General features: G+C 48.1%; 3 protein-coding genes across 3 annotated transcripts in view; 2 read left to right on the forward strand and 1 right to left on the reverse strand.

Moving 5' to 3' along the window:
• MRPL55 (mitochondrial ribosomal protein L55) overlaps positions 1–12,869 on the forward strand; it is a 15,966-nt gene extending 3,097 nt beyond the window's left edge. The window contains exon 4 of the mRNA XM_027908143.1: positions 12,851–12,869. The gene's annotated coding sequence lies outside the window, so the exon portion shown is untranslated. The remainder of the gene's footprint in view (positions 1–12,850) is intronic.
• Positions 8–2,271, forward strand: CUNH1orf35 (chromosome unknown C1orf35 homolog; the record flags this gene model as incomplete). The annotated part of the gene is made up of 7 exons (XM_027908145.1): positions 8–165; positions 247–292; positions 410–492; positions 594–666; positions 1,004–1,083; positions 1,380–1,526; positions 1,697–2,271. Coding segments are annotated over 7 exons (825 nt in total), but the record flags the coding sequence as incomplete, so codon positions are not given.
• Positions 4,256–13,038, reverse strand: part of ARF1 (ADP ribosylation factor 1) — a 17,522-nt gene continuing 8,739 nt past the window's right edge. The window contains exons 2-5 of the mRNA XM_027908142.1: positions 8,147–8,326; positions 7,663–7,773; positions 6,857–6,981; positions 4,256–5,882 (exon numbers count right to left, since the gene is read on the reverse strand). Coding sequence (XP_027763943.1) covers positions 5,721–5,882; positions 6,857–6,981; positions 7,663–7,773; positions 8,147–8,294 — 546 coding nt within the window. The 5' untranslated portion in view covers positions 8,295–8,326 and the 3' untranslated portion in view covers positions 4,256–5,720. The remainder of the gene's footprint in view (positions 5,883–6,856; positions 6,982–7,662; positions 7,774–8,146; positions 8,327–13,038) is intronic.

Raw genomic sequence — 13,038 nt, forward strand, 5'->3', positions numbered from 1 at the left:
TGTCCCCACAGGGAACTCGCTGATGGCGCCGGTGGGGCGGTGGCAGAAGGGGAAGGACCTGACCTGGTACGCCAAGGGCAAGAAGGACACGGCCCCGCCGCTATCCCGGGAGGAAGAGCTGGCTGCCGTCCGCCTGGCCGAGGAGGAGGCCATGATGGCAGCGCTGTGAGTCCACACACACCCCCCCCAAAAACAGGGGGTGCAGAGCCTCTCCCCCATACGCATCACCCGCTTCTGTTTCTGTAGGGGCTACAAGAACGTGAAGAGGCAGCCCACGGGCCTCAGCAAGGAGGTAATGGGGGCACTGTGTGTCCCCCCCTACATCCCTGGGGGGTGTCCCCTCCCCTTGGCTCTTTTTTTGGGAGGGGGGGGCACGCCCAGGACGCTCTTCCCCCTCCCCTTCCCACAGGACCTGGCTGAGGTTTGCAAACGGGAGGGCGCCGAGCGGGACGACAAGGACGTGGATCGGGTGGTGGGTTTGGGCAGCTCCAGGTAGGGAAGAGAGGCAGGGGGGAATCCCACCCCTATTCCAGGGCAGTCAGATTTGCCAATTTTACCTTTTTTAAGGTCTTTTTCTTGTGGTCTCTCCCCAGTGGCAGTGCCGGCCGGGTGATGCTCTCCAAGGAGGACAAGGAGGCGGCCAAGATGGGGCTCTCAGTCTTCACGGTAAAGCACTGCTTGTGTTGTCCTTGGGAGGTTAAAAAAGAGACAGGAAGAGGCAAAAAATGGAATATTTTAACTTCAAATATTTAAATTCTTATTTAAAACCCAACCTGGGTGTTGTAGCACAGAGACCTGAAGGAGCTCCCCGTGTCCTGAGTTAATTTGTGGGGTTTAATTTGGATGAGGCTTTAATTTTTCTCCCAGATTTCATTTCATTTTATTTTGCTTTTTTTCAAATGTCATTCTTAAAGGGGGTAAAAAAAAATTCCCTTTTTCTTGTAATTCAAAGCTATGGGCTCATGGATTTGCTCCCTGTTTTTCCCCCCCTCTCCAACCCTAGCACCAGAAAGTCTCCAGCAGCCCTGAGACATCTGGCTCCAGGAAGAAGCAGGAGAAGGAGGAGAAGGTGGAGGAGAAACGGTGAGGAGTTTTCCCACTTTGGTAGGAAACCACCTGAAATGGCCTGGTTTTTGCAGGGAATATTTTGCAAAATGCTCCCATGGCTCCCTCTGGCATCGGGTTTGTTCTGCATCTGCCTGAAAAACTCTGCTTTCCCCCTAAAACCTCTTTGTTCTTTTTTATTTCTGTGGGTTTCTCCTTGGCCAAGGGATGTGGTGGGATGTGCCTGGAGGGAGGGATGGGGATGAGTTTTTGGAGGAGCCAGAGGGATGCACAGGGCAGGGATTTTCCCTGTTTGATCTCTCTCTTCCCTGCAGGCCAGAGAGCAACAAAAAATCCAAAAAGGAGAAAAAGAAGAAGAAAAAGAAGAAACATAAGAAAGAGAAGAAGAAGGACAAGGACAAGCATCCCAAGAGAGACACTGCCCCCTCGTCCTCCGATTCTTCTCCGGATCAGGAAAAGAGGTATGGGCAGGGATGGGGGCCGAGCCCTGGTCTTGGGGCATCACCCCAGAAAACGGGATGAAGGATTTAGGAAAGCATTTAGGAGGTCTGGCATTCCAAAAATCCCTTTTGCACCTCCAGAATCACCTTGTAGGTGTCCCCTGCTGCCACTCACCCTCCTCTCCCTGCAGGCACCACCGGAGGAAAGCACAGCAGCACTCGGAGACATCGCGGCACGGCAGCCGGCGCCGGCACGACACGGATTCCTCCGGGAGCAGCGCGGATTCCAGGCGGAAGCGGAGCCGGAGCAGGGACAGGGACAGCCGCGGCCACCACCCATCCCCGCGGCGCAGGGGCAGGAAGAGGAGCAGGAGCAGGACCCCCCCGTCCCGTGGGGTCAGGCAGCGCCACGACACCGACTCGGACTGAGGGGGAGCCCGGGATCCTTCCAGGGAGATCCCACAGAGCAGTTCTGTTTTTGGAGGTGGATCCATGAAAAAAGCTGCAGCTCTGCAGGCCCAGAGTCTGGCAAAGGGCATTAAGGTTGTGATGCCAACAGCCCCTGCCCACCCCTGGGGGTAGCAGGTGCCCAGGCCCCTTCCTCCTCATCCCTGGATCCCTCAACCCATCCAGGCAGGATTTAGCACGGATGCTGTGGGGCGAGGGCTGGTGCTGGGATGGTTCCAGCTGTGGTGCTGGAAATGCTGTGGATACCTCGTGTTTATGTACAGAAATTTTGGAAGAGATGATTATTATTATTATTATTTTATCTTCTTTCCTTGCCCTCGAGTACCTGCCAGCACAGCAGTTGGAAGAGTTTCCTTAAACATTCCCTAAATTCATAGCTGCATGGAAGGGACCTTAAAGCTCATCTGGTTCCACCCCCTGCCATGGGCAGGGCCACTTTCCACTATCCCAGGTTGCTCCAAGCCCCAACCTGGCCTTGGACACTTGGAATAATTCCTTAGCTGATGGGGAGATGGATGGGATCAGTGCCATCCCCTGGCCACATCCACCCACCCCAGGGAGCAGCAAACTCTGTTCCCATCAGGGATTTAAACCCTCCAAACATGAGTATTTATGTCCTGGGCGCCCTGGAAAGGGGGAATTTCACATCACTAAACAGGAACACTGCTGGGAAAGGGAAGGGGTTGTCCCGAGCAGCTCCGGAGCATCTCCGGGTCCAGTGGGGCTGTGCCAAGCACAAGAGCCTCGTTTGTGTAATTAATGATGCAATTTAAGACAGGGAGGGTTTGTGTGTCTTGGTGGACAAAGGCCCAGCAGGATCAGGGTGAGGAGCTGACAAAGCCCTTCTGTCCTCGGTCCCTCCCTGGCCATGAGCACGTGCTGGGCACGGGCAGCAGGAGAGGCTGCGGAGCGGCCCCGACCTTCGGGGATCCCCCACACCCAGAGGCTGTTTGCGGGGGGTGACAAATTCCTAGCAGGGTCACAGGGGCTGTTCCTCGTGGTCTGAGCAGCTCCAGCCCAGGGAGAGCAGGAGGAGTGGGGCTCTGACCCTGCTGCTGCTCACCAGACTCGCAGCTCCACACACGTGTCCCAGCCAGTGCCAGAGGTGCGGATGTGCCAAGCACGATGCCAGAGGGGCTGTGGCACAGCTGTCCAGCTCTCCTGAGCTCTCCCCTCTTCCTATTTCACGCTCCCAAGACCTGAGTAAAACAGTTGGGGAAATACGGATAAGCCACAACTGAGGGTGAGGGGGGATGTGAAGGAGCCAGGCCCCACTGAAGGGCTGCTCACCCCAAACCCCTCCCTGCTCAGCTGCTCCACAGGTTCCTGGGGGACTGGGCAGGATCCTTTCCCCTGGGTGGCCAAAATTCCCGAGGGGCCAGTCCAGCCCAGAACAGAGCAAAGCCTGTGGCTGTCCAGAGCACGGGGCAGAGCGCATCTCCCACAGTTCCCATAACATCAGCACATTCCCTGTGTTTTCCACAGCAAACGGGATCCTATCCCAGCTGCCCCTTCACATTCAATTCTCTCCCAGAACAGGAACAGAGAGAGGTCCTGCCCTATCAGGGATGCAGCAATCCTGACTCAGAGCTTGACATTCCAAAGGGAGACCAACCTGACTCGCAGGAGGTTTGGGATCCCCTTTTTCCCAGTGCTATTTACCCTTTACAGCCACAAAATCCCTGTTACCCATCCAGGACCCCAAGTTTCCCTGCTGGGAATGGGCTCTCTAACCTGCATGACAGACCTTTCATCCTACAGCTGGCCAGCCTGTGTCCTGGGGAATCTGCTGCAGCTCCAGCCAGGAAAACAGGCGGCTCCTGGCTGGCAGCCTGAGTGTGACCATCCAGGAGAAGCTGCAGCTGACAGGGAAGGCAGGAGGATCAGCTGGGAGGAGGAGGAGGAGGAGGAGGAGCTCTGTCCCGGATCCAGAGGGGACTGCAGAAGGGAAAAATGCACAACAGTTTAAAAAAGCAGAATTCCTATTTTCCCACACAAAACTGCTAATTCACAGATCCTGTTATTAAATGGGATCAGCAGGGGGGAACAATCCAACAAGGGAAGTGATGGGGCAACCAAAGAAGCTCCAGGGATCCCCAGAGGCAATGAAGTGACTCCAGCAGAGCCCAACTCCATCACCCACCACTTGACCTGCAGGATTCCAACCAGGAATGATTAACATTACACAGGAGATATCCTCAAATTTCCATGCAAACTGCGGTTGGGTTTGGGTCCAGCACACGGCCCTGCACAAAGATGATACAAACAACACCGTACCAGTGCAAGTTTCATGAAACTTTTTATTCAACAAGTATATCATGATTCTGCCAAGATGATCGAATGAACAGCAAGGCATAAAAAACATGAAATAGTTAAGAGATTTTTATTCTAATAGCTTTAATTACAGTGCTTCTTTGTCGAAATGAAAACTGAAAACAAGTATACAAAACAGTTGATTACTAATTGTGTATTGAAAGCAATAAAGGTTTCCACAACACTAAATAAACCAGTTCTGATAGTTCCTCGAGTTAAAGTTTTTTTAACAGCTCCAGCTTCTTCAGTGTTTTATCAAAATACAAAAGAAAAGTAAAGAGGTCTTTTTTTTATTTTTCTGATGGCAAATCTGAACCTTGCAGTATGAGGGATGCCAAGGGTTTTCACACATATACAGATATGGGATTGTTCCAAAATGGGATTGAATACTTCTAGAGTGGAATGACTCTCCAAACTCTCATGCTTTTTTGTTTGTTTGTTTTTCCTAGACACTATACATAGATGTTTGGTGTTTTTCATGGCAATTCTTACGTTAAGTACAGTACTTTCTGCCTATAGAGCTCAGGACTAGGACAGGCTGTGCACCCTGTGGGAAGGTTTTGCCTCCTGGAGTGGTTTTACGCACAAGAAAAGTACAAAAACACTTTTTGACAAATACGACAGGCTAAAAATGTCGACTTCTGGAAATGATTCGAGTCCAACGGAAACGAGAAATCTCACCTGAACCAAAAGTCAGATGTTTAGCATGAGTCTGCAAAGCTCACCTAAACCAGGCCCAGCAAATCTTGTAACGGTTGTGAACGAGGATGAGCACAGACTATGAGCTACGGAAAGAGCCAGAGATCTACCGGTCATGACCTGTTCGTTAAGCAGATGAAGCTAACTGGGTGTCAATCACTGCCTCACCCTTTCAAAAGAATCAAGAGTCACCACGTTAGAGCTGGAGCAGCAGAAGCGATGTCAAAAACGTTTTGTGTGCTGTGCTGAAGTGTTTTTACTTTTCCTTGTCTAGTTAAAAAAATACAGAATTCAAGTTAAAAACCAACCGCCGAAATGGATCTCACAGATCTCACAACCCAACCGAGGTGGAATTCAGCTCTACTGCACAAGGACCACTGGCAACCCTTTGTGTTATTAACCCAATTAAATCCCTTCCAGGTACTAAACAGTGACTTGATTCTTTACAATAAAAAAAGCTGAGTAATATTGCATAGGAGTACCAGAAACTGCCTCATTGGAAACAAAAACTATTTACATTAAATAAGAAACCTAACTGTTTTCAGGCTTGTATTTGCCACATTTACAGCATGATGCAATATATACTGTGACAAAAAAGAAATGAAAACAGCTTCCGGCACTCAATACCACAAAGTAGCACAGTTTGCCACATTAGAGTAAAGCGAAGGGCGAGTAGGAGGAAATAAGAGGGGGCGGGGGGAGGTGGAAAAAGAGGGAAGAGGAAGGTTTATGGTTTCATTTCTGGTTTCGGAGCTGATTGGACAACCAGTCCAGTCCTTCATAGAGACCATCTCCACTAGTGGCACAGGTTGCCTGGATGTACCAGTTCCTGTGACGAAGGGAATGCAGTCCAAGTTTGTCTGTGATTTCTGCTGCATTCATCGCGTTCGGCAGGTCCTGGGGGAAGGAACAACAGTCATTGTCGCCCCCACCCTTTTGATCGGCAGCTTTAAAAGGCATTAAAACCAAAGTTAAGAGCTCTCAGAACTTCTCTTTCAGAAGAACTCGGTGGCTTGCTTTGATATTCAAGCCATTTCCCCTGGGCTGACACCACCACCAAAAGCAAATATTATGGAATATTTCACAGGTAAGCGAGACAGCTGATTGCTTTGATAGAGTTATCAAGCCCCACAGTGCTGATCCAAACCTGGTTTTACAATTCCAGCTCTGTTTTGCCCACTTTCCACTCAGGAAATCTTTTCTGTGAGTGCACCTATAATTTAAGATCAACTTCTATCCCAAATCACTGCACAGCTCCTGTTTACAGCCCACCTGCCCAGCTCCTAGACACGACTTATGGATTCTTCACCATCCCAGCTGAGCCAGAGCAATGATGAAGGGGGATGTTATTCCCTCTTTACCTTTACTAGTCATGTTTAAGGTCCTTGACATTTGGTTTAAGCCGCCAAGACCTTTACAAGCAATCAGAGGCAGAACTCTCAGCTCACAAGTCAACAACAAGGACTTGAAAAGTCAGCCCAGTGCTTCCATCAGCACCAGCAGAGCCCTCAGACACCCTCAGTGAAGAATTCAGGGATGTTCTGGCATTCCAGACTTCCTCTCTGTTTGGAGGAAGCTTGGGCAGGTGCTGCACTTGAGCCACATCAACCTCAAAAATCAAACTGGTAGAATTTTCCTATAAAACTGAAAACACATGAATTTCCATCAGCCAAGACTCCTTAGAAAGATGCTCCTTTCAGGTGAGAACTTAATCTATGGTTTGCTGCCTTCAGCACACCTGGATGGCCATTTACTGAGAATTTATCTATTATTACCCTGAAAACATGACTGTCAAGGTCAAAATCTGGCACTCATGAGCATTTTGGACATTTTCAAGAGTTCCTGCAGAGTGACCCCTTTCCTGGGCATACCTGTTTGTTAGCAAACACTAATAGAACAGCATCTCTAAGCTCATCTTCTGCCAACATTCTCATCAGCTCTTCTCTGGCCTCGTTCACACGTTCTCTGTCATTGCTGTCAACCACAAAGATCAGACCTAGCGAGAAGGAAACCATCAGAATAAGCATTAATTTGAAGATATTGACTAATGATGGATAAATCTGGAGGTCAGAACTAAGCTCTGAAGAAAAAATAACCCACAACAACCCAGTACAGATGAGAAAAATACAGTTTTCTTATTACTGTGATCTCACGTCTGAGAGAAAGCCTGTTCTTGCTGAAAGCTGGTGAAAACTGGTGCCAGTTTGCATTTGTGCTTTTGGAGCTTGGGTGCCTCCCCCACATAACCACTTGGCATTTTCCAGGGAGCAGCAGCTCCTGGAGCCCTGTGACAGGACTCAAAGACAGGCACATCCCAAAGGCACAGCAGTGAAAGAGTGACAAGCTCTCAGCTCCCGGGGCTGCAGAGCCTGTAGTAAAGCCTCTGCTTTGATGTGAGGGCAGAGGGCTGTGACTCTGACAGGAGGAAAGCAAACTTCTGAGCTCCCTCTGAGTCACAAGGACAAGGAAGACTGGTTTCTGAATTTCCTCCCATCCCTCTTTAAACCTGCAGAGAAGACTCAGAGCAGCACACAAACACACCCTTTTATAATAATAATAATAATAATAATAATAAAATAAATATTTCCATTCCCCTCACGAGAAACTTGCAAAATTATCTTATTAAGGGCATTAAAAAAAAAAATTAGATAGTGGAAAGCTGTGATTTCAGACTCACCTTGTGTGTTCTGGAAATAATGGCGCCAGAGGGGTCTGATCTTGTCCTGGCCGCCCACGTCCCACACTGTGAAGCTGATGTTCTTGTATTCTACTGTTTCCACATTGAAACCTAAAATAGAAATGGTGGCACAAATCTCAGTTAAGCATAGCTGGCCTATTGTATTCAGCAAGTCACACTCAGAATGTCAGCATTTTAAAAAGTTATCTCGAAATTTAACTTCATTTAAATAAGCAGAGTTCTGCGGTGAAGCTCCCAAAGCAGAAAAATGTGGGTTGTCTGGGACTCCCACCATCACCCCCACACTGGGATCACACCAATGAACAGCTCTAATTGCTACCTGAGCAGCTACAAAAGGCAGAGCAGGGGTTTGTTCTGCCAGACAAGCCACTTAAACCAAGAGTGGCGGCTCAGATCAGGCACTGCCACAAACAGTAAGACCCAAATCTCAAAGCAATCAGTTACAGAAACGTGAAAGTCTTACCTATAGTAGGAATAGTAGTTACTATTTCACCGAGTTTAAGTTTGTACAAAATAGTTGTCTTTCCTGCGGCGTCCAGGCCAACCATTAGAATACGCATTTCTTTTTTGCCAAAAAGGCCTTTGAAGAGGTTTGCAAAAATATTGCCCATGGTTGAGATATGTTCTCACTGGCCAGTGAAGTCTGGAGGGAAAAGATCAGAGTATCACTCAGGAGTTACCGACAACTGTGCTCTGACCACGGCCTAAAACCCCACAAAAACCCACGCAAGAGATAACCTGAATCATTTACAGACACCCCCCACACACAATTGTGCATGACTTTCTCCCATAATGATGCAACACAAAAATCAAGATATGCCAAAATTCAGTGCTCATGAAACGACCTCGGCTTTGAGTGCTTTAAATACCTCAAATATTCTTTGAGAGGTTTTAGCATTAAATGCTGTTCTTAGACTCTGTCTTGCAAAATTCACACAGACGACCACTTGAGGTGTTTTCTGCCCCACTGTTACAGGAAAATTTATCTGCAGCCCAAGTGTCATTATTAAACTTTTTCTAACTGATCTGCAGATAAAACCAGCTTTTGCTTAGCACAGCAATAGCTGGTGCCCCTTTTGTGAAGGAAACTGGGAATACAGCTTGGATTCTCTCCTGCTCAGAGCAGTTTCCTTCCTCCCCAGCCCTGAGGAAATGGTCTGTGAGCAGCACAAACACGGGGCAGCGTTACTTCCATCAGCATCAGGGGGAAACCTCCTGTAGGAAGCAAACTTAATTAATCAAACTTAACTATCGAAAATTAAGAGCTGCATTAAAAGAGCAGGTTGAGGAACGAACGTGCCTTCCTTCCCAGCCGGCACTTCGGGGTGATTACAGTGATTAATGTCACCAGGAGCGTCCTGTTTGGGGAGAGCAGAAACTGCCTCTGCTCCAGCCCTCAGACCTCCCCGTGCCCTTGGGATGGGACTCACTGCACTCAAATTCCCCCCCCCCTTTCCAAACTTACTCCTGCACAGTTCAGAGAGGGTTTGAAATCACCAAGAGAACTCATATTCTGTTTATATAAGGCAGGAAAAAGCAGCCTAGAAGCTCTCACTGAGTCGTTACGGGGTGATAGGGACCGTTCACACCTTCACTGCTGCTCTTGGGTGTCAGTTTAAAAAGAAGAGGCTGAGCCCAACTGAAAACTCAAGTTTCAGACACAAGACACACACACAGCCAAGATGTGTAACATTCAAAGAGTGAATTTCCTGCACACCCAACCGTGCAATTTAAAGCAGAGTATGATGTTTGAGCCACCTCTGGAACATTCTCTGTGTTTCATGACGAAGCCACGCTCGAAGCAAAACTCTCACTAGAAATAACACTTTGCAGAGTATCTGTTAAAGACCGTTCAAGGGAGCTCTGGGTTGAAAAGCACACAACAAAACCCTCCTCCTGCTCTGTTTAGCTCTGTCCTAGGCACGCCTGAAGCTTCCTCACTCCACGCTGGGAAAGGTTTAAGCAGCTCTGTCCTCCTCAGGAAGCTTTGCTGGACACAACTTTTGGGTTAAATGTTGTAACATTAACCCAGTCACATGTCCAAGCACGGGCAGCTCCACGGGGAAGTTCAGAGTCCACTCCAGAGCTCCTGAATGACATCAACCCCCACGTCAACCTGTTGAAGCAACTCGAGTCAAAGAGTCATTTCTTTTATAGGACTGAAGTTCAACGTGACCAAAACTTTAAAATTAAACTCCTGCCCAAACCAGACAGGGCAGCCTGTGGATTAAAACCAAACAGGAGGTTTAGAAGTTCTATGATTCCACCATTTCCTTCACATTCCTGCAGCACGACCGTGGGTGTTCCACTCCCCCTTGAATATGTGGAGGCTGTATAAACAGGAAAGTGAATGAGGAAGCAGAGAAAACAGTTTTGCTGGAGTCCTCCTTTCTCCAGCTCACTCAGCCAGCAGGGAATGGCCCGGCCCAGCCCAGCCCAGCGAGCAGCTCTGCCCGGGCTGGAGGGGAGGGAGCTCTAAAGCCTTCCTTTGTCTGGCTGCTCATGCCACCTCTATCTTCTGCTTCATCTGCAAAGCAACAGCCAGGGCTGAACTGTGACCTTTTACCAGAGCTCTGGTAACTCTTCAGAACGAGTGTGTAAGCTTTTGTGGCCAGACAACCTTACAAAGAAGGCCTTCCTTCTGCTTCTGTGTGTTTAAAAGCACAACAGGTTATCAAATGCTTGGACTGATCACAGCAATGGGGTAACTGAGCAAAATCTTGCCATTTACATCCACGACATCTTTCCACACCCTGAAGATGTCCAAGGCTCCTGGATAAGTTGCTTATACTTGGCACCAACAGCAGTGAATCCCGTTAGATCCTTGTTTTCCTGGCAGCTATTTCCAGGTCAAGTCTGCCCTTTGCCACTGAAGCTGCTTTTATACCACCCATCCTCCCTCCTATTTTTACTTTCTGTGAAGAATAAGAAGCTAAGACACAGTTAAGCAGTGGGGCTCCATTTCCCTCTTGTTCTCTTCCACATTCCTGCTATCCAAACCACTTTTGTAACTTATTTGGTACTTCAGGGTAGGTGGCATTACAGAAAGTCCCATTTATTTTTATAGGCAGCACAGTGCAGTTTACAGCCCACCCACCCCTGGCAACACGAGCGTGTTTAGATGTTGACTAAAAAAGTGATTGAATCACTGCTAAAAGAAAAATACCAGGAGGAATCCACCCGCAGAACTCCCACAAAGTGTTGTGGTTCCCACTGGTGACTTGTTGGATGTGGTTGGGACAAAGGACAGCAGTTGGTCCCAGTCATCCATTCCCACAGAAAGGGAATCATTCCCAGGGTTTGTGCTGCACACTCCTGTCCCTGCAGTGTCACACACAGACGCTGCCACAGCAGAAACTGCACCGACAGCCCAGAGCTGCTTCCCAGGACTTCACTGCCTGTTAATGCAGCTCAGCTGAGGGATCACGGGATCCCACTGCACTCCAGGGTTAAACTTTAATTCTCATTTCACCCCACTGCTTGGACAGTCTCAAAATACCAGGAAATTTAAGACTCTCTTAAATTAACAACAACAAGAAAAAAATCCAGTCATTTTCCAGGCATCTCCAACCTTTGCAGCCTACATCACAACTCACCAATATCCCAAACTGAAGCTGAACTTCCTCTTTCCCTCCACCCAAATGTTGTCTGTAGTTGCTACCCTGATCGTTTTTGGAGTAAAATTCCTGAAAACATAAAAGACTACGGCTCGTGAGCTGCTCGTAGTCCTTGAGCACATCCTCAAAAGAGGGATCCATCAGGCTAAGCGGGGAGATTTGAGTATGAAAGGGAACATTTAAATAAACAACACAAGAGTGTTTTCCCTCGGCACGACTTCATCTCCTGGGAAACGGCGGCTCAGCGCCCCTCACCAAAGGCAGATCCCCCCAAATCGGAGCTGCCCGGGTGATCTGTTCCTCCCTGAAGCGCTGGAACACGCTGCACTCCGGCCCAGCAGCAGCGAAAACCTGTCGGGCAGGTTGGGCTCAGATACAATCCACCATCGGGAAAGGGCAGGCCAGGCGGCCAGTGGATAAGTTACAGTTTCACTTCAGGAAACAAAGTATTTTCAGCCTGTTTTCTAGTAAGTGATACATTTAGATAAGCAATTAGGAGAACAGGCAGCCCTTTGCAGAGAGGCTCGGTGTAATGAGTTAAAAATGAATGAGCGTCTGCAACCAGCAGAGGCCTGGTGGTTGTTAAACTGATACGGCCCAGGAGGAGAAGCAGAATTTGCTTTTATTAATTGCAAGCGGTTAGAACAAGAGCTCTGAGGAATAACTCAGGGCCAAAGAGCATTAAACACTTAATCATCCGCAGCATTTTGTAGTTAAACGTCTGTTAATGCATTTTAAAGTCACCTCGTTCAGGCTGCTTATGGTGAGGGGTCAAATCTTGCTGCTTGACCTCCAAAGGTTTTGGGTGAGCCCAGGGGAGTGCGACCAGAAGGGTTAGGAAGGTCATCAAAGAGAGTTGGACACACCTTGAAACTGCCACAAAACCTTCATTTTACACCTCTGGAGAGGTGCTTTTCACGGACAGCTTCAACTTCCTCGAGGCAGGAGTGGTGGTAAATGCCACGATTTCATTGGGGTTTAGTTCTGACTCCCTGGGACCTTCCTATCATGTTTGAAATGCCCATTTCAAGGAGAGAGAAACACGGTGCCACGCGGGGCCACGCAGTTTGAATCAGACAAAATATTAAAGCACGAGCTAAACCTCCCCCAACAGCTGCAGGTTGACCAAAAAGTTGTTTCCCAATAGCTTTCTGCACCTTATCCTATCTGCCTGGGCACCTCCGGCAAGAAAAACTGGTGTGTTTATGAAGACAAGGGATTTACTGCCAAAATGCATCTCAATTTAAAGGAAAATCTACTTGACATTGGGCTAAGCATTAACCCCATGTCTAAAACAGTTAGAAAAGCCCCAAATCTTTAATTCCTTTGTGTAAGTCACAGGGGAACAAAAACGCACCGATTTGTTATTTCCCAGAAATATTGATCTGAAATGCAGTCAGTTCTTGTTAGTTGCCCTGTATCGTGTTTTTAACTCACAGCCTTCTAGAAGGTTTTAATTTAAACTGTCAGAAGAAGCAAAACATTCCTACAAGAGATCACCAAACCAACTGGAAAATAAGAAGTGAGAAAGCCTTTAAAAAAAAAAAACCAAACAAAAACCAACCAACCCCAACAGCTGTTCCTGGTGTTACATGCAAGAACAACTGGCAAATAATTCAAAGTGCAAATCGAACTCAGCAGCCTGTTCTTCACAACATAAAGTGTGATTGAAAAGAGAATGTGAGAAGTGATCCAACGAGAATAGCACACTGCTAAAATTTAGGAATTATCCAGAGCC

The sequence above is a fragment of the Empidonax traillii genome, unplaced genomic scaffold (assembly GCF_003031625.1).
Source record: "Empidonax traillii isolate 1590-97213 ecotype Southwest subspecies unplaced genomic scaffold, ASM303162v1 scaffold1626:size95047, whole genome shotgun sequence".
Taxonomy (NCBI): Eukaryota; Metazoa; Chordata; class Aves; order Passeriformes; family Tyrannidae; genus Empidonax; species Empidonax traillii.